At 40.0% G+C, this 21684-nt stretch overlaps 1 protein-coding gene across 5 annotated transcripts in view; it reads right to left on the bottom strand.

Moving 5' to 3' along the window:
• Positions 1-21684, bottom strand: part of pde1cb (phosphodiesterase 1C, calmodulin-dependent b) — a 91704-nt gene that overhangs the window by 18696 nt on the left and 51324 nt on the right. For all 5 annotated transcript variants that reach the window (XM_027291016.1, XM_027291017.1, XM_019272144.2 and 2 more), the window contains 8 exons: positions 12109-12222; positions 10788-10970; positions 8652-8718; positions 8316-8432; positions 7635-7775; positions 5203-5303; positions 4163-4291; positions 3516-3617 (listed from right to left, as the gene is read on the bottom strand). In XM_027291016.1, coding sequence (XP_027146817.1) covers positions 3516-3617; positions 4163-4291; positions 5203-5303; positions 7635-7775; positions 8316-8432; positions 8652-8718; positions 10788-10970; positions 12109-12222 — 954 coding nt within the window. The remainder of the gene's footprint in view (positions 1-3515; positions 3618-4162; positions 4292-5202; positions 5304-7634; positions 7776-8315; positions 8433-8651; positions 8719-10787; positions 10971-12108; positions 12223-21684) is intronic.

The following is a 21684-nucleotide window of genomic DNA, read 5'->3' as shown; positions in this document are numbered from 1 at the left end:
AAAAATATCACTGTCTGTGCAAGAGCAGCACAATAAAACATTAGGAAGTCCGAGAGGGGAGATACTTTTTATAGACACTGAAATATGCTCAGTGTGGTACCAGTACTGCAGAGTTTTAGTTCCACTATGTTAAAAATGTCTCCATGCTGGGCAGTGTAATATATCTTGGATATTGTCCTTGGAATTGTCCCCTAATTGCTGCACAGCTATGATTTACAATTTCTTTTAAATTAAAATTAGTTTAAAGAAGGCCCACTTGGCCTAACTCTGAATACTGAAGTTATGTGCAGCAGAAGAAAGGAAATAAACTCAATATTGCTGGAGGTTGCCTAAAGAAAGACCAAATCCAACAACGTGTTAGATACATTCAGAGAGGATCAGGCGCTGTGGCAGGTCGTTGATTAACCAGTTATACTGATGCCGGTGCACGCTCACTCTCATTCCCTGTCTGTGTCTCTCAACCAGTGCTTTCCTGTTGCTCTCTCTCTCAAACCATTGAACACAAACCAAACTTCGTGTCACTATTTTGCAGCATAAACTGCGAGCCAGAAACACATTAGGAAGCTGGGTTCATGAAATAAACAAAGCCAGAACACAACAGGTAGAGCGGCCACAGCGTGACGTCGGACAGCGTTTTTGGCAGACACTCCTTTGGCCCACACCACCGCAGACAAAATGCACTACCACCCGGAATGAATGCAAAAACCTGTGTTTTCGCCACAGTGCCGGATCTGAATAAGTCTCAGTCTCTCTCTTTTTGACTTCCCTTCTCTGTCTGTGAAGACAGAAATCGATATAAATATATATAATATCGATATAAATATATAGTTTCTCTTCACAAAACAGGAGTAGATAGTATATTTGTACGGGACTATTTTCAGTGGTGGATTAATACACGTTTGGTGTTTCTGTCAGCAGGTTGGTGTTATGTGGGATTAACTCAAAATAAACAGTGTTTGTGTTATAGAGAAACATGTCAGCGAGGACATCCGCGTGGCTCACTGGTGTGTCTTAAAAGCTTTCAGGAGGACAGAGGACAACACTTATTGTATTATTGTGTTCTATTCATTGTTGGTTTTGGTCTTTTCATGGGATTTGTTGACAATAAGACATGCATTAAGTGTTGTGGTGGTATTGATCTCATGGAGGCACTCTCAAACTGTCAAACTGCTACTGCTGATTAAGCCGATGCAAACAACTCCATCTGAAAGAGTGAGGAAAAAGAAAAACCCCCCGCTTTCATCAAAACCGCCGTCATTAGGCTAATCGGTTCTCTACACTGGGACGGGGTGTGAAGATGCTTCATCTCACCTCATCAGACATCAGGGGTGTCTGAGATATCACCTGATAACCATATCGAAATATCGTGTTTAATGGACTGACGCATGAATGGATAGACACAGTGGGGATAAAGGCACACAAATGAAAACACACACACACACACACACACACAGAGGACAAGGTTAAACAGAGGTGAGAAAGACTATCTCAAATTTCCCCTCATTCCATTTGTGGCAGATTGGGTCTTAAAGTGCACTCTAAGCAGGCCTGGAGCACACTGGTTTGAAATTACTTCACATTAGAGTCTATTCAGCATTACAGCTTCCCGCAGACTGTAATCTCTCATTTATGCGCATGTGTGTGCGCCCTATACTGTAGCTTAATGATTCATCTTAAGTCAGCACTCTTTTGCTTTTGAGGTATAGTCACAAATAGGGGAAGCATAATGTTGTTGATACCGACACGTGTTCTCAGGAAGCAGCTTATCATCAGATCGCTGCTTTCTGAGCAGGTTTTTCGAGGTCGTGATGAGCTCGGCGCTTTATCGCACTGGAAAGAATAGCCCGGAGGTCAACCGGTCTCTTACAGCCGTCTCTCGTCGCTGTTGTAGCCACATCAGCAGCAATGACTCATCACGTCATACGATAGTTTGCTTCAAAGCTTTTTTTTCACAGCAGCTCTGTGTCTGCATGTAGCACAGCAGCAGCTGTCACTCACTGTGGAGGCTGCTGTTATTGTGTATACACCTGTCATTGTCTGCCTTCACAACCCGGCTGAACTTTGACTCGCTGAATATGAGAATGTGTTCTTCATGTGATCGGTTTTATTTTTAATTTGGGAGACGTTCCCAGTCCAAAGTTCAACTCTTTGCGGCAGTTTGTTGGCTATCCAGTCTGTCTTTATGGTAAGAAGATAATCAGAGAATAACCGAATAACACAGCTGTTCTTGAAAAATGCTTTAAAACATTTGAGAAACAAACTAAATAGACTTGGAGCAAACCACAATCCCTGCAAACATGTATGTACTTTCCAGTTTCTCCTTAAATTATTGCGTTGGTCGGGTTACCCAGCAGAAGATTGCCACTAACTTAAAAATATGCAGAGGATAGAGTTCAATGCCTCATAGTAAAAAGCATTTTCAAACCCACAGGCAGTGCTGTCTAAGACTCTAATAATAGCTTGCACAGCCAGTAGTGGTCAGCCAGTGATAGACATGCTAGCAGCTTAGTTCATTAACACTAAGTCTAGCACTGCAGGTCATCCCCCCACTGTGCAAGCATATAACTTCAGGGTCACTCCTGTCACATCTGTCATCTCTTTATGATAGCTGTATACAAACAGAAACTTGGAAACTCAGGACTTTATCCGACTGTCTTTGAGTTCTTCTTTGAGCGTGTATTGGATCTATAGTTTTGACTTCAACACATTTGCATTCGTAAAAGGTCAAACTGTGTGTAGTGTTAAAATAATTCAGTTTCACTACACAATAATATATGTGAAGCTTGCGATCACACCAGATCTGTAGCCCAAATTGACAAGTGAAGCTTACACGAGGCATTTTTGTATTTTCTCGCATTGCCTGCATTTGACCAGCACCTGTCTGAATTATACTGAGGATTTTCTCAATGCATAACAACTAGTGACTGGTTTATAGTTGCTTTTTATGTTTGTATGCACACATTTATCAGAACAGGAGTGCTGCTAAAGACAATCACATAGTTTATGTTTGGTAGTTGGTCATCTTCGCTGTCGCAGCCTACGCCGTGCCAGAAAAACCCGCCAGCAAAATTTCTACCACCGGCTGTTTTTTTCACCGCAGTGTGCAAATAAATTTCGGCATGCCAAATGTGGCGTGACTGCACCATAACTCTGCTGCAGACTTCCAGCACAGATGCACAAATTATTTTGTGTTTATGCCCGAGAGGGCCTGTAATAATACTCTGATACCTGCACTGTGTGTAATGTATGACATTTGGTACTATTTGGTAAGAAAATGCAGCTCTGAGTAAACAACGCCTAAGGAACAGATATCATCTTATTTTGAACAGTCTGCTTGACATAAACATGAATGTTTGTCGTGTTTCTTTATGAGCACGCCCTTCAGGGCAGGGTTAATTGGGTTGTAAACAGTGGGTGGTTGGTAAACAGTGATCTGATGGCAGGGTTAATGAAGATGCAAATTGCTAGAGCGAGGGCATGGAGTGTAAACAGTGGTGAAGGAAAAGGCAACTGACCCCTCAGGTTGTTGTAGGAAGTTCTTCATGGCCTTCACCTGCTGGAAGTGGCAGGACATATCTGTGGCCAGCACCATCTCCACCACCAGAGCTCTCAGCTCTCTGGATAAAAACAAAAAGGAGAGAGGGGGAAAGAAAGGAGAGGAAAACATGAGCCATGTGCTGTATAATGAACTGTCAAACTCGCGGGTAATAAAAGCCGACTTATTTCGGAAGTCGCTGAAGTAAATGAAGGCAGCCAACACAATTTTTGAGAGCTATTTATAATATCTGCTTTGACAAGTCCCAGCTTATAGCGTGAGAAATCGGATTGCAGCTGTCTCCTTTAATGTATTATCACACGTAACGTTCCATTTAGTACAAAGCTGTTGGACCTTGAAGGTAATCTGACTTTTCTGATTTTTACTCCACTGAGCACTGTTGTTAATCTTGAAAAATAAGAGACAATTTCACTTTGGGCGATGAACAGGTGACATACACCTTTGTGAAACTGTTCTGTTTGACCTGCTTTGTTTCCACCTGTCATGTCTGCCTCGCTGTCAGTCTCGAGCTGTTCTCTATTACATCTGAGTTTTATTTCCATTTTCTGTCACTCGGCTTTTTAATCTTTCTGTCTCTTATTGTGTGTAAGAATCTCCTTTGCTGACCTCCAGTCATCCTTGGAGAGGTTGTAGAGGATGTTCATCTCGTCGTCATCCTGCAGAAGGCGGTAGGCCGCGCTGACATGGTGACTCTCCAGCACTGAGCGGTCATTGTACAGGATAGCTGTGTCTGATCTGTCAAAGAGAAAACAAAGGAACTGTTTCATATTTGTCTACAGTGGAAGAGCAACAACTTACAGATAAATAACGGACACTTAGGTGATGCCATGTCTTAAATTAATCAGTATAATGTGTCAGTTGATAATAAATGTGTTTAGTTTCTCTTGCTTAGGTCTTTTCCTCTTTGCATAGATTTCAATCTGGCTGATCTCTGACCAGCTAAATGTGAGAATAACTCATGATCTTGATATTAATTATTAATTATAGGTCCACTGTGCAAGGGGAGACTATCAAGGGTAAAAAACAACACACAGAGCAAACAAGGTCAGAATAAAATCCCAAGAATAGTAGCACAGAGTACCTGTACTGTAAAAATATGAAGCGATATTTCGAAAGATATACACAGACATGCAAGAAGTAAATAGACACCTTCATTCAAATTCAAATTAAAGGTGTCTATTTACTTCTTGCATGTCTGTGTACATGATGTACACAATACAATAATTCTGAGCCATAAGTTATAAATAGTTGTTGTCAAGATGAAAATCTGGAAATCTGTGAACTTAAGAAAATAAGACTTGAAACAATCAGGAGGTTTTAGAAGTTCAGCTTTCTGAATTAAAGGAATCCAGACAATTTTATTAAGGGCTGTAGGACATGGACTGAAATTTTCATATGAAAATAAGGGCACATTTAAAATTAATAAAGGGTAATAAGAAAATTATGAGTAGAATAAGTTTTGCTATAACTCAAGTCTCCAACTTAAGTTCTCAAGGGCACAGAGCTCATTTGGACTCCCGTCCTGCCTCAGTGTTATTACTGCACTGCAGGCCATCTCAGTGTCAATGTGAAGCCCCCTTGCTGTAAATGAAAACATTGATCGAGCGAGCGGGTGCCATGCATTTTTGATTTTTATGATCCATTACCTTGTCTGAATGTGGAAGTTGTTTGTGGTCCCCGTGTGCTCGTAGTCGTGCACCGCTGCCGCAAAGATCATGGCAAAGATCTCAAGCTCAGTCAACCAATGCTGTAGGCAAAGGAAGAGGAGAAGAAGAAGAAGAAGAGGGAGGAGGGGAGAGGTGTTGTGAGGGGAAGCATGGGGAAGGTGGAGATAAGGAGGAGGAGGTGGATATTTAGTATATAAAGTGTACATGTAGGAGGGGAGGGTGTTGAGGAGGGTCGCAACAAGATGGAAAAGAGAAAGTTATAGACACAAGAGGAGAGAATGGACAGAAATTGAAGAAGAGAAATTAGAAGCCAGTGAATGGAAAAAACGGGGAAAGCAGGGAATGGCTCATCACGTCGTAAAGATGTAGAGGAGAACAGTGATATAAAGGATGCAGAGAGAGGTATTTGGCATGAGGAATACATTACAGTCGGGGATGAAAGGAAACAAATGTGGAGGGGATGATAGAGGAAAGGTCAGCTATGCAAAAAGGAAACTTCAGATAAGACAAGCTCTACTGAGGATCACATTTTAATCTGTCACTTTAACATTCCCCCTCATGCTTTACCTTTCGGAGCGTCTCAGTCTGGTTTGTCACTGTTACCATGCTCTCTTTAACATGGTGCCCTTTTATTCAAGTGTCTTACATCAAGTTTAAACCCTTTGGAGGCATCATTTGTGACTATGAAGAGGAGGAGGATGTGAAAGAAGCAGCAACTCTTTATTTTTATTTGTTTTCCTTCTGTCCTCAATACCATTCTCACGTCTGTCTGGTAAATATGAAGCCACAGCCAGCGGCCAGTTAACTCAGCTTAGCACTAGGGCTAGAACTACAGTACAGTTTCTGTATGAATTAAACAAATGAGTGTTAATCAGAGATCTTTTCAAGTGTTGATACGTCACACATAGCTGGGCTAGCTGTTTACCCCTATTTTTAGTACTAGTACTAAGTTAAGTTACCTGGCGACCGGCTGTGGCTTTATATTTACTTATATATTTATTTTCTTTATACTAAACTGAGGTTTATTTTATTCAAGCTCAAAACAAAATTAGTAAATAAAACGCTGTTTTGATATCCAGTAGATGTCACCTATATACTGTCACATTAAGCTCTATTTAAGCACCTCATTTCTGGCCAACGTATTTTGTCTTTGGCATGGCTGTTGATGAATATTTTGCCACAATTAAGGTTAACGAGATGGACACAACAAACACCAGAGTGGTATTGATCTTCTCATCAAATTCTCTGCAAGGAATTAAGCAGATTTCCCAAAATGTCAAACGAAAGGAAAAAAAAAACCCAATAACATCAACCACTCGGATGAAAAGATCTAGACATCCAAAAGAATATTAATGATATGGAGGGTATGTGAGTGCTTTTTATTCACGGGTGTTTAGTCTGTGAGCGTATGCAGCATCCACACACCTGTGAGTGGGCATTTTCCTCTGAGATGTGCATGCACTCACATATACAGAGTGGGGATTTAGCTCAGGAAGCCTAGTCGATATTGGTGACTAATCAACAGTGGGGGATGGGGGGGGATCATTAAGAACAGGGTGGGAGGGTGGGGTGAGAGGATGGGTGGGTGCAAGATGGCCAATCCATCTGTCAGTATATTTCCTCATGGGGCCCGGCTTTATGAATGACCTGTTGATTGTTGATTTAATGGAGTCTGGAGGGCCTGCAAAATGATAGATGCTGTCCCCCCCCCCCTGCTCTCCCAGGAGCCCATGTTTCTAGCTGTAATGTGGTTTACTCCGTAAGGCACTGCCCAAAGAAACACACCATGTTGACAGCTGTCGCAGCCGCCTTATTAAGGTGATTAAATAAAAACACTGGGAGCGGAGGCGGCCGGCTGGTTGCCTGGTTGGGGACTTTGAACTCGACTTTAGCGAGGCTAGTGTTTTGGGGGTTTTTGTCGGAATGAATGCAGCATCTGAAAATGCCCTGAAGTCACTCCAGTGGAAAGGAGAGAAATATAGGTCACCAGATGGCAAAAGAACAAAAGCAGAGATGGAAAAGAAAACAACATCATGGCAAACATTTGACTACAAATGTTGAGACAATAACCGTTAATAAGTCACATTTTGACAGATATTCTTAGAAATGTGGGTTGATGTTCTCAAACCTGCCCTGAGCGAGACTGTGATTAAAAGGCAATTTTCTTCGAGTGTCTCGTTGTTGTTTTTTTTTCCATGACAGAATAGTTCATGGAATCTCCGAGAAAAAAAGCCATATTTAGCAGCTGCATGTCAAGCAAAGCTGCAATTAGGCTGGCATACGGCAGCTGACAGAGATGTTCTGAATACCATGTGGATAAAACTGCCTTGACTTCAGAGACTAAGCTTTCCTGACTTGGAACCAAACCAACGCTTAAATGTTTAAACGGTTTCCTGTAAGATCATACTCACCACCATGCCAGTCTTGAGTAACAAGTAGTGTACAGTCTGTGTGACATCAGCAGCGTGCATCAGGTTGTGGTAGGGGTTTTTGTGTTTGCTGTATCCCACTTCTAGGGCCTCCACGAATGACACCACCGCAGAGATCGGGATCTGACGGCAGAAAGAACAGCAGCGACTGACTGGGAGCTGACATTAAGAAACTTCTTTAAGCTATCCGGTGATTTAAATGATGAGTGCATACAATTTCAGTGCAGTCATCACAGTCCCCTCAGGATCTGAAATTGATGTCATAAAATCACGGATCGTGCATCATTTAGGCTACTGCAGACTATGATTACATATTCATGTCGGCTTCATTTCATTGCCCGTGTCATTTACTCTCAGATGCTGTCACTTCAAGTGGAGTGTCCTCAGCTATGAGACGCTGTTGAAAATGAGCTCCAGGTTCAGATGAGGTGAAGTATGTCCGGCCCCCCTCGTAGCGTGGTCATTGTTGAAATACAACAACACAATCTAATACTTAAAGAGGCAGAGAGGCGAGTGCGCTCACTTCCATCAAACCAGGCGTGGAGAAGGGGAATTGAAGGTTGTTATGATCTGCACTGAATATTTTTAGCATCTCCTCGTTTTAATGACACAAACAGAAGGTAACACGGTGACCACTCATACGTTGCACGCTCATGGCTTTACCTTGAAGCGGCTAATGAGGTCGTATCTCGTGAGCAGCTCGTAGAATATGAATTTAAGTGCGTGATCCCCGCTGGCCTCATTTAGAGCGAACACATCAAACGACCACTTGTCAACATTCTGTGTGGGGGGAAAAAAGAAAAAATTCAAATAATGACAAGCTCAGACAATGTTCTCATCATCTCAAATAAATAAAAAAAATGGATGCTGCATGTCAGTTTCTTGTAAATAACTCTGAGTATGACGTGATTATGATTTTGGCACATGAGTTTGTCTACGTGTGCACAAAGTTTTCATATCTCTGTGCTTCTGCGTGGATGTGTGTGCAGATGTTTATACCTTAAGCACAGATATGACAGAAGGGGGGTAGCTGAGTCCCACCATATTGGAGGTACGTCGGTACATCCTGTTTGGATGAGATAAAAAACATCAAATGAAACACGCCGCTGAGAGTAAACACTAGAGGTTACCATGCTGGCCTCCTAAACCACAGCCTGGAAGGTTCCCCACCAAGACTCACTATAAACCTCCAAATAAACACAACTCAGTATGGAACTGAGTTGGAAAGGTTAAGTTGAGAAAAGGCAATAACACGTGCAAGTCTGTTTCTATTTTCACATGAAAAGTAACGCCTATTATAAATAATTCCTATACTAATAAATAATAATAATAAAAATAATAATAATAATATTATACAAGCTGTGTAATTCTGCCTGAGGTTAGTAGAGTCATTAGGGATGCCTCGGAGGCAACTATTTTGGAATATCTCAAAAGCATATTGCAAACAACAAAACATGCAATTATTTCAACATCAAATAATTCTTATCTTTAAATAAATTGTTTTTATAAATGCAACTAAATACCAGGTTGGCCCTTTTGTCAGAATAAGACTTTTTTTTTTTTTTTTTTTTTAAATGGTGGACACCTCATGCTTTGTCACTTTATTGGAGACACTGTTCCACCTTTTCATTTTCATCCTCCATTTCAAAATCTTTCTTCATTGTAAATATCTAAAAGCAGAAGAGATTAAGACAGATTACAGCTTTCATGTTTGAAGCTTATTGATTTGAACAAATGCATGTTGCATGTTGGTGTGTGATAAAGCACAAGCCTAGGAGAGGGAGCTGTCTGCAACTCTCTGAATGATTGTGCTCAGCCAGGCTTGCCAAGGCTGGGATGATGTATGGTCGACTCAGGTGAGTGAGTCACTGTGCAGAGGATGCACTCCAAAAGACTGGAATTTTAAAAAGGACCGTACAAATCTGCAAACCAGTGCTTTAGAGTTTTCACCTTCTGGGCATGTGCTAGTTTTCATTAACTTAAAATAGGTAGATTAAGATAGATTATCCACCGCATTACCAATAAACTATAATCTAACCTAGACACATATGAAAGCAGACATCATTCACTAATTTCCTCCAGAGTGAGCAGTAAATTGAGATTTCAGACTCTTATGAATCATTGTTATTTGTGTTGTCACTGACGGATGCTTTCTTATTTTTACATCTATAAAGTGTAACACATTGCATTATGTGATTGTTAGCAGAAAGTGGTGTACGTGCCATGAACAAAACTCAGAAATATTCACAGTATAAAGACCAAGGAACACCAAGAAAATCCTAGAAACCTCAGATATGTGTCTTTTTATACGTAAAAAACAGGTGAGATAATTAATCGAATATTAAAAATAACATCTATTCAATATACTCATTGATTAATTGATTAATTGTTGAAGCTCTACACTATATACATAGACCCTGATTTTGGAGCCAGTCATTGTGTTCACTGAGCTGGATCAGATTCATCCTCTAAAGAAGAAAATTTGTTTCCACAGTCTGTACACAGAAATAACAAGGCATCAACAAATAAGAACATTACAACACCACAAGCCTACATTGTGCCCATGCCATTTAAATCGGTTACGTCTGAGTGCACGAAACTCATTTTTGTAGATTGGTTGCCTGTACCTGTGGCCAGACCGGAGGAGGGTGAAGCATAAAGGGTTGAGGGGCAGTGGGCAGTGTCACTGAGAGGTTGTGAGCGGGGCAGACCAATTATTTTAGAAGATGTGTTAGTGACTTTCAGGAGCTTGTTTCTATTAGTGATGGGGAAATAGCAGGTAGCATTACAGGAAGATGGGTTCATTATTACTGTGTTACGCCAGTAATAACCCTCTACTTGTAAATGTTCATATCAAACTAAAATGAGGAACACAATTGCTGCCTGGAAGGTTAGAAAATTAACACCATACTTTACAAATTGTCCGTAACTGTAATGTGCAGAAAGAGCTTTGAAAAGAGGAACAACGTGGTTCATTTGTGATGTGGGAATAAACTAAAGCTGTGGCTTTAAATTGCTTCGGCTGCACTTGTTTGGGGTGACCAATGAAGGTGAACTCCATTGGAGGAAAGATAATGGGTAAAAAAGGTTAATTATTTAAAACCAATGACTTGATCTTGAATTACACACGTTTACCTCTCAACAAATATGCCGGCCTGGACGGCATGGACAATGCTGCGGAAGCGAGGTTTCTCTTCATTGCGTCGCAGCATCAGGCCCATCTGGCGGGTGAAGGTGGAGGCCAGCCAGTCCCGCACCTCCGAGGGCACCGACTCTGACTGGATGTCACTGAGCTCATCCTCTGTGTCCACCAAACGCCTGAGAGACAGTAGAGGGGATGGACGTGAGGTAAAAAGGCAGAAACACATAGAAAAGGAACAAAGGAAGGGAAAACAGACAGATGCAAAGACTAAAGGCTTACTAAAATATTCATTTTTATCATAGCTCTTCTTTCACAGGGGATCAGACTCAAATCCCAGCGCTGTCGATCAAATAATATCACCTCTTACGTAACATCAAAACATCCCAGACCTCCTCAAACACCATATTGGGCAGTATTCAAGTTGTGTGATATAATTCTCCACAGCTACCCTGTTGTGTGTGTTGACATGTACAAGGGATCAAGAGCAAAGCCTGTTGGTCTCCACCCTCTGAACTGAATACATGTTCTAATGGAAAAGAGAACGCATTCACATCACACTGATAATCACGGTGCTAGATGGATTCCGCACTGGATAGTTCATCATCCTCGATCCTGGAGTGGTCATGCCATTGCTGGCCCTAATCTGGTGGGATCTAGATGACGGGATGCTTACATAATTCCATAAGCCTGGTCATATCTCAGATTCTGGACCTGCATTCAACTACCAACCTGTTTTGACCTAGTATATTCCCTGACCATAACCATACCTTAACAATTATCTGCCAATAACAACAATCGTTCCATGCATGACCTCTGCCAAGTTGGTTTTCTATTATTGAAATCCAACTCTAGGGGCGGCGGATCAGAAAATGCTGTTTTTAACTTGAATGCAATGAAAATCATCTGATTTGTTATTTTGTTGTTTCAGGACGAGGCGTTGCTGACTATGTGTACCATCATTTGCCACATGAACGCAATATTCAATGATGGTATTTAAGTAAAAATGGCAATTAAAAAAAAACAAACTCCATTATATTCAGAAGTCTTGCATTCAAAATGTTACTTAACCTTTTTACATAACAGTTATACATTTGGTTAATTAATCATCATAATTGTGTGAGATTCTGTAACCAAGCACAGAGACGAAATGGTTAAAATGAAACTAGGACTTACAGCTCAGGTCAATTGTTGTACTAATGACAGTCATCCATTTTCCAAAGTCTGGCCTTTGTCAATGCTGCGCTGTTGTTCTCAGTAAATGAACCATGTCAGTACTCGTTTGACTGTAAAAAAAAAAAAATACTGTTTTCTTACCTTGTCTCCTCGATGTAAACGGATTCCAGCACCGACGCTGCATACTCAAGGTTTTTCTTGAGGTCAGTGAGGGAAGCCTCTCCTCTCTCCAATTGCTTCACCAGACATCTTAATCTAAAACAGAGATTCAAGAGTCATTTAACAAATGGGATTACTCTCCTGCTGTCTTGACATGATAAATTAATTGCAACTGATATTGGATTTATCTGGTTTGGGTTCCTGTTGCACTAGGCAATTTTTTTTTTGTCCTGTTAAAAAATAAATCTGTCCTCTTGGTTTAAACCACAAAGTAGAGCAGGAATACAAAATATACTTTGACCAGGAAACTGAATTTAATCATGGTCTTACACATATACACACTTCTCCATTCACATAAAGGTAAAAACTTGCCGATAATGAGCCACCAGAAAACCAGAAGAAACTGATCTTTTTCGACTGTATTACATTCAATATACTCCCATTAAAGAGATACTTTGGACTGAAGAGTAGGGTCAGGGTGGCACATTTTTACACTTCCATACTCTCGTGTCCTTTAAAAGAGGAATCAGTTCTCCCTCGAGTACATTTAAGCTCTGATGGAAGTCTTGTTCTCCTTCTCAAGTGTTGATTGGCACAAGTATAATACTATGCAGCTTTTGTCATAAGAGACACTCTTACTTGTCAAACACAGGTATAATTAATAACACTAATAATGACTGCGTTCATCTGCATGTGTCAGCGCCAGAGCTGTTTCTTTGTGCATGCCGGCTCGCCACTGGGACATTTAATTGGAACGAAGCCATCGTTAACGCTATTAGTTCCACCTGTGCTTTTTCCTGGGAGTTGAAATCTCTGCAGTTTGAAAGGTCTTTTTACTAAAAATTGCAAATCTTTGATGTCTGCAGACTCCGCTTGGACTCATTTGCATGTGTCAGCTACTTGAAATTAAAACAGCCTTAATATTGCAGTCAGGTGCTCATGATATGTTGCTTTTGACACCTTTGACAACTTCATTTTATTAGATTTTCCACATAACTGGGTCAGTGTCTCTTGTTTTGTCCTTGACTGGTTCATATTCTATTTTTGTAATTTTGAGTTCTGTAATATTAATCCACAAAGACAGTAATGTGATTTATAAAGTTATTCTAGCTTCCATGGTGGCAGGAATTTGTAAGCAATTGTTGTTGTTTTTTCACACATATACTGGCTGGGTTTATAAAGTGTTATATGTACAGTTAACTGATTTTGCATTACTGAAAACTGAATAAATGTAATATTTGAGTGATACAACACAAACCGGCTGGTGTAATATCACTAAAACGAGCAAACACCATCTTCTATGTGTTACATTTTTCAATACTAATTCACTTGTGGCCTCTGGATCTGAAATAGCGCTGGAGAGAAAAGCAACTTAACATCATTTTCTGCACACTGCAACCTCTTGCAGTATACCTCCTGCTGCTGTGCTGGAGGTCACACGCTCCCCTTTCACAGTCAATGCCCACAGAGGCTACGTTTGTTGTTGAATTATTAAGCAGAAAGGTGGGAGAGTAGAAGGTTTCAGATGCTCTGATTGATTATATTCCCTGACAGCAGTTCCATTTTTTTTTTTGTACCAAGGCTCCAAAATGTTTCTGTGAAGCTGACTGAAGAAAAATGTCTATAAATAAATAAATATTAACGAATATAGTTCGGTCCATTTATTATTTTTTTATGGCCAAATTCGAGGTGAGCCCCGAATATATTGTTATGCAGTTTAACACAGGCTACACTTTACCAGATTTCATCATTTTCTACACTCCAGACTTTCATATCGTTTAAAATATTAAAAGAAAACCTTAGAGAGGGATAAAATGCAATCTAATTTGTGTCTATATGGCTGCAAGGTTTCAACACGTACCGCTGACATACTGTCTGCTTCGCAATAATTTCAGATGGAAAATACTGAAAATAATCTTGGGTATTTCCCCAAGTCCACCTCTGCAGAAGAGCCACACAGTCATTATTTCCATATTCATGCAGAAATGTCTGGTAAGATCTTTAACAAGACTAAAAGCCAATCCACATGGAAAGTGTTTTTAGAAGCGTATTTGACTTCCATCACTCACTCTCACTGTACAGATACTCCAAGACATGCAGTTCAAACACGTGCAACCTTATGCTTTTTTTCCACTTTAATCTCCACAGACAGCTCTTTAAACTGCATAAACCTCCTGTTGTTTTTTAATGTATTAATAGTACCTGATCAAGACTCCCAGTATCACAATGAGCTTAAACTGAGCCTCCATGAAAATAAACTACATTTCTGTACTTACGCACAGTGGTGCTTTAGAATTATAATTCTATGCTATGTTAATGTTTAGCAGGTATAATGTTCACCGCTGCAGAGGCTGATTGAAACGTCATTAGTACTGTACAGAAGTCATTTCTAATCTAATCTAATAAGTATTGGACAAACTGAAATTTAGGGCCTAATTGTGTTGTTAGATCAGTCTATCTCTATCTATGTCAGAGGATCACAAAAGTTCTCACGATTACAACATCCTGATAGGAACATGTACAGTATGTCTGTGTCAAATTTCATGGTGATCCAATCAGTAGCTGTAGAGACATTTCAAATATCAACCTGTTGGTGGCACTAGAAGGGAAATTCTAGGGATAAAAGACATCAATGTTTTTCATAATTTCATGACATAGTTTTTCAGACATTTCATTCCCCGCATGAAAAATACTTGCTGGTAGCACAAAATGATCACGGAGGTCATAAGAAAACATTGTCTGAGGACTAGACAGACTTTCATGACAATCAATCTGATCCAACCAACTAACCGACAGACTGACCATCGCATTGCCAAAAGGAAAGAAATTGGATTTTCTTGCAGGAACAAAATAAATTTGTTCCTTTTAAGAGCTCTGGGGTTTTCATGCACACCAATAACAAGTTATGTTTCCATTCAGTGACCTCCTCGAGATCTAACAAGTGCGTAAAGCGCAAAGGTGATTTTTAAATTTGGCATTGACATGTTTACAACCTTGACATCTTCTTCTCCCCTGCCTTTGCCAGCACATTACACCTTATGTTGCCATGTTATTGCCACCTGTTGATCACTGGAATACAGTGACGCCATTGGTAATACCGTGCATGCCTTGTACGCGAGATAAATAAAACTGGTACCCGCTCAAAGAAAAACAGCTCCATAGCGCTACTAGAGGTCTAAAACTCCCCAGGGGGAACATTTGACTCTGACAACAGCTGCTTCACGTGCCGAAATCTCTCTTTGAAGCGACGGACAGCTATTTTAAGAATCATAAGGAAGTGAATGGATGAAGGGTAAGCTGTAACTCTAGAATCATTGCACATGTGATTTGGTTGGCACTAATGATGGTTATTAAGAACAGCTGTGTGCCAGTGAGTTTCCCTGCTAATACACAAGAAAAAAAATATCCTATCTCTTTTAAGAAAGATCCTTGTCAGACTATAATTCAACATACAATGTTGAAATTTGCTCTGTTGGACTTTTATTTCTCGATTCGCAGTGGTGCTGGCATGCTCTGCTTATTTGGGAAGCCAGTGTTGAATGACAGTGGCACATGGACTGAAAGACATGTTTGTCTCTAGTGAGTGCTTCTATTAAAAAAAAAAAGCCTTGTCATGGGCTCATTGCTTTTGTTCAGTAGACAATGGACTAACCTGAATGCTAAACCAATTGTCGTGGTGCAGTTAAAAGATAATTTACCCAGTGTGAAGCATCCAGGAAGGTTTTATAGTGAAAATGAATGCGTCGAGATGAAAGAGAAAGCAATTCAGAGAAAGACTTTTTTCCTCCCCTTTCATCGCTTTCTACACTGCAGGTTGTAGGACAAGAGTGAAAATCTGATGCAACTACTATTGAGCCAATTGGGCTTCTTTTTTAAAACACAAAAGACGCGTGATGATGAGCTGAGTGTCAGGACATGCGATACATCATTGTCTCTGCCAACCAAAACAAAATTGGCTCATTTCACCTGCTGTCATTACCAAGAGAGGCAACACACTGGGTTAATAGCGCGGGTCAGGCCTAAAGTAAGTACTGGGCACAGAGCCAGCTGTGAAATTTTGTATAAGACAGAAAAAGCTGATAGGGTGAAGGAGCAACAGCCGTGTAATTTGTTATGGCTGAGCGTTTAGTGGCGAGGCAGTGAAGTATTTTTCTGAATTCCTTTCATTACAAGCTTCTCACTCTCGATTCACGGCACAATAGTTCAATCTCTCATTAAAAAGTACTTTTCAAAGTGCTCCATGGAGACAAACATTTTTCTGCATGGATTAAAATAGAATAAAAGAGATAGAAACAATAAAATACACAAGGTAATGGGATTAGGGCATTATGTATATAAATACTGTGTATGGGATGCTTTTAAGTCTGATCTATTCTTTAAGGCTAAAATATATATATTTAATTTATTTAATGACTTTCAATAGAAAATATATACACAAATATATCTTATTTTGAAAATGGCAATAACAAAATGTCTTGTTTTGTCCAACAATCAGTCAAAAATATCAAAAATATGATGTAAAAGAGATAAATGGCAAATCCTTACATTAACCAGCATTTGTTTTAACCTAATTTGTACATAAACTATAGTTCATAGCTGTGATAAATATAACGAAGACAGTGGACTGAGTTGCTGTGACTTCCAGCAGCACAGGTGATACAATATGAACTTAAAACATGAATGTTTAAACCATCATGAGCATAAAAAAAGAGCCAACATGGATTCAAGCTGATCATGATTGTTGTTTTCTCTAAAGAGAATAATAATCTGTTTTTGTTTGACATGCCAAATATAGAGCTGAGGTGGATTATCATTTAAAGGTTAAACTCTCTTATTTTTTAGCACATTCATGTATCAGAATAAAGAATCTAAAGCAACTCCTGTCTTGTTTTCATCTGAACGACACTGTGTCATCTGCAAACATATGTAGTTTCACAGAGAACTTATTGAAGTTATTTATTGAGAGGCGACAGCTCACAGCTCTGACCGGCTCCACGGCCGGAGTCTTTGTGCTTCTCATACTTAATATGTGATGTCTCATGTTTGGCAGCTCAATATTTGCTGACAACTGCAGCCAGACACAGATGGTTAAGCATGACCTGTGAGAGCTCTGATATCACAGTGACTGAAAATCCTGGCATATGTGTCCGGGCTGTCATGATGGTGCAACCGCAGAAGTGAGAGTAACAGGGCATTTTTTCACGACAAATTACAAGCATGAAACCCAAAAAGCAAATGATGCTTAGGGTTGGAAAAGCAATATTTTTCCACAGAAATACCATTGTTGTTTTGTTGTTGTTGTTGTTACTACAGCAATTTCGCTCTCTAATAATTCATGATATTGTGTCATGCATGTTGTTTTTCCCACCAATTTCACAAATTCCAGTGTCTGCTAGGTTAAACAGGCCAGTGACAGAGTGAGGCAAAGACATGAGCCTCCAGCTGTCTGCCTCTGTATGTGAAGATGAGAGATTTATTTGCTTTCCATCACAGGGGTGAGCAGAGAGCACAGAGAGGAGATTAAGAGTTGGAATTCAGGTTGAGAGCATTTTCCTCCTCTATTCTTATTGCCTCAAGCTCTCTGGCCTCCTTTGACCTGCTCAGAGACAAGAATAGGGAGGGGGAAAAAAATGAAAGGACTGGAGTGTCAAACTAGAGCCGCCCTGCAGTGTACAGTGGGGCTCCACGACGTTCAACCCCTCGACAGCTGTTGTGACAGCCATGAAATGAACATGAAAAAAAGGGAAATTAAACAGCAGAGGGTAACGTAGCAACAGCCTTCTCCTTCCTCTAACAACTTCTTTGTCACTCAAGAAAACAAAAACAAAAAAAAAACCCACTTCCTGCATACCCACTGGGAAAAAAATGTAAAAAATGAAATGCATCCCATTCCGACCTAACTCGTGATAAAAACAGGACCATTTCTGCTCTGAGAAGCTGAAGCAACAGTCGGTGCCCATTTCCCGCACAGCATAAAGCAGGGGAGGGGATAAATGGGGCTTGTTGAGGGGAATGAGAGCACAGCCAGGATGCAAAATTTGGTCACCGCCTGCGTTCCAAAGACATTTTATCCTAGACGGTGTGTAATCAATGGCCTGGGGTCAATGTAATCATCCAGGAAGATTAGCGTGCTTTCAGGGAACACACACAGGTTTGGGGCTGATAAGCGGTACACGGCCTGTAAAAATACGATGACTCAGTTAAGCCGTGGTACCACGTATCCTGCAGGCTCGATCATGATTTGTGACTGCAGCAGAGAAGAGGCTCGGCAATAAAATACTAGAGTCCTGGGACATCCATGTTTTAGCGAGATAGATGAGGTGAAGTTGGAATCTGAGGCATGGTTTAATCTGCTAAAGCGCCACAGAAAACAACTCAATGTTAGACCTGTTTTCTATTGATTGTGGTGAACTTTTGATTGTAATCTATTTGACTCAATTTTGCCACAACAAATGGCTTGTTTTTTAAAAGAGTACTACAAAAAAGTTATATAATTGTCTATTCTATAGTACCTGAAATAGGTTAAAAGTAATCTTTAATTAAAAGATTAATCAATTGACAGAAAATCAATATGTAATTATTTTAAAAATTGATTAATCGTTTAAGTAATTTTAGCGTCAAATGAAATGTCATACATTCTGAGGCTTCATCTTCTCTGTTGGGATTATTTGCTGCTTCATTTTGTCTATATGATAGTAAACAAACAAAACAACAAAGAAAAAAAGATTTTAAGATCTCAACTTAGCCTTTAACATTTTGTAGAGCAAATAAGCGACAATAACAATCATATTTTAATGGAATCTGGTCTCTCTTAGTAGATGGCATGATGGAAACATGCCAAATAGGTGTTTCACAGATGCCACTATTGATTTTATATTCATATTTGCAGCTGAACCTCTCTCTCTCAAGAGTTTCATGAAACTTCATAAACATAAAACACTCTTGATTCACTTTTCTGTTAAGATGTAGTATTATCGTCTTCAGAAAATTCTCTGGTGCTGACAGAACAAGCCAGTGTGTCCTGTTAAAATGTCCTCCTCCCTCATTCTGCGCTGCGGTAGAACGTGAACTAAATGTCTAAATTGTATGTAAATACAAATGTTAATGTGACACCCACACTGAGCGTTGGTGGCCATTCAGCTTTGGGTGGGAACAGCTACAGCAGGCACAGGCTGGAGGTTTCTTCTGCTGCTGCTGCTGCTGATGGCTCTAATTAAAATTACAAATACTGTTACAGTGCAAGCGAGCTGTACTCTCTGAACAATATTGGTAACTCCTTCAAAAAGTTCCAATATCTGTTCTAAACAAAGCCTTTCCCGTGGGAGGTTGCAAATGACAGATGTGACAAGAATGGCGGGGGACAGAAGAAACCTTAAAAAAGATCAGTGGTTGGCTGAATGCAGCCCACTCATGTCAAAGTCTGCCAATCAAATCCACAAGATGAAGTTAAAAAATAAAAAATCTTCAATAACGGTATGAGCACAAAATTAAAAAAATAAAAAAAAGGAAAAGTTAATCCCCTGGATCAAAATCATTTATTCATGAAGGTGCAATTAATTCAGTGGTTTAACGCAACAATACAACGTACAAAGATACAAACAGAAACACTACATATCAAAATATACTGTAATAGCAATGCTGGAATGCTGCACACACTAAAAATCACTGAGTCACACTTGTACCCAGTTTTGGATGGGTCAATGTGGCACTAACGAGGACTTAGGACCCAGTATTACTGTTATTTATCCAAATTAAAACTATTTTGACCCAGTGTTTGAAACAACTACATCAAGTTTTACCTTAAAACCGTCATCATCATCAACAATGTAACTAATAGTTTTGTGTAAATCTAAAGAGTAGATTAGACTAGAGTAAATTATAAATCTAACAGTAAGGGTACAGGGTCTATGTCTCTTGACCAATGCTCGCTTTAAAACCATTTTGCAGGGTAAATTGTGAGCAAGACACAGATTTAGACTCTGGATACATGAAATCAACAAAGCCAGAACTGGTGTTGGGAAGTTCGAGCCTTTTTTTACTGAATCAGATCACTTACTCTCTGACGGCAAATTGAACTAATCTTTTTTTGAGTCATTTCGTTCATTCACTAGTGCCGATGTAAACGTGACAAATGAACGAACGAAAGACCGATCCGTATGAACAAACCGCTGTGTGTACTGCTCGTCACACAGGCCTGCGGCTGAGCTGCCTGTCACGTGACAAATGAACGAGAGACTCAAACTTGAGGACGCACAGTTGAGTCTGTTTCCTGTTCTGACTGAGCTTATGCAGCTGCCATGTGGTGAGGGAACGTGCTGCATAAAAACGAATGAATCCCTCGCTGAGACTACTCATTACTCCCGAGTCATATAAAAGATTAGTTCAAACTGAACAATACGTTCACGACCGACACACCACTAGCCAGAACACAACAGCAATAGCCAAAACGCACTACCCCCATTCAAATGAATGGTAACACCTGCATTTTTAATACAAATGATCACCGTGCCAATATATACCAATAATGTACAGACATATTACTCAAGCACTAAGCTAAAGCGTGTACTGTACATAAAGCAGAGACAGCATGTCAGTGTTAGACATTATAGTTAAAAACCACTTGAACTCAACCTTGCATACCAGCACCATCAGCAGTCAGTTCAACGTAAGGCTATAAAGTCTATTTTACAGCCTTTCATGCAGATGTGAAGCATTTAAACTTCAGTCCAAAGGTGCTCCAGGCAGGACTTTAATGTAAAAATGTATCAGTCTTATCTAAAGTGGATTGTGAAGGGCAAAGAAGGTCGACTGAGGGCCCTGACTCAGATGCTGGTGCCTGGTATTACCGTTGGATAGAAGAAACTCTGACAGGCAGGTTTAGTCAATATAAGCAGACTATGTATTTTAGTTTGTTCACATCGTATGGTTCAATATATCTGAGTTAAAACACATTTCAACTTTCATTTGGAGCCCATAATGGTAAAGATTGCTTTGGGCAGTTTTATGAGGTGGGTGTGCGAGCTTATGAGATGGAGTTGTGTACTAATGCATACATGTATGAGAGCACAGCATTTTGTACTTGAAAATGAATGTTATGTTGAACTCACTGCATCAGCAATGTGACCAATCTTAACAAAATACAGGGACTCCTATTACTGAGCACTGAATAAATACACGTGCACTTCTTTTTATGTGTCAATGGTCACACTAGTGTGGACATAAAGACATAAAACTATAAGAAAACTGGCTCCAGCAAATTCCAGCTTGCATACAATGACTCAATGAGAGGCAATGGACCATTTGGCAACAACAGAGGGTGGGTGTTTGATTTACCAGCAGCCAAGTCATCATTTTAAAAGGTTGAGCATTCATCTGCCATATGGGCTTTTATCGTCCTGCTTAACTCCATACTGTATATATTTCCAAGCTCCACATGAAATAAAGCACCATAAATTCATCCTGCAGCCCAAGAATCTTACTGTAACCACAGACTCTTATATCAAGATAAGGTTTACCTCATGGTAGATGATAAAATAGGAGAACGTCCTCACTCAAAAC

The sequence above is a fragment of the Larimichthys crocea genome, chromosome II (assembly GCF_000972845.2).
Source record: "Larimichthys crocea isolate SSNF chromosome II, L_crocea_2.0, whole genome shotgun sequence".
In the NCBI taxonomy this organism is placed as follows: Eukaryota; Metazoa; Chordata; class Actinopteri; family Sciaenidae; genus Larimichthys; species Larimichthys crocea.
This window is presented reverse-complemented; position numbering and strand designations above follow the sequence as displayed.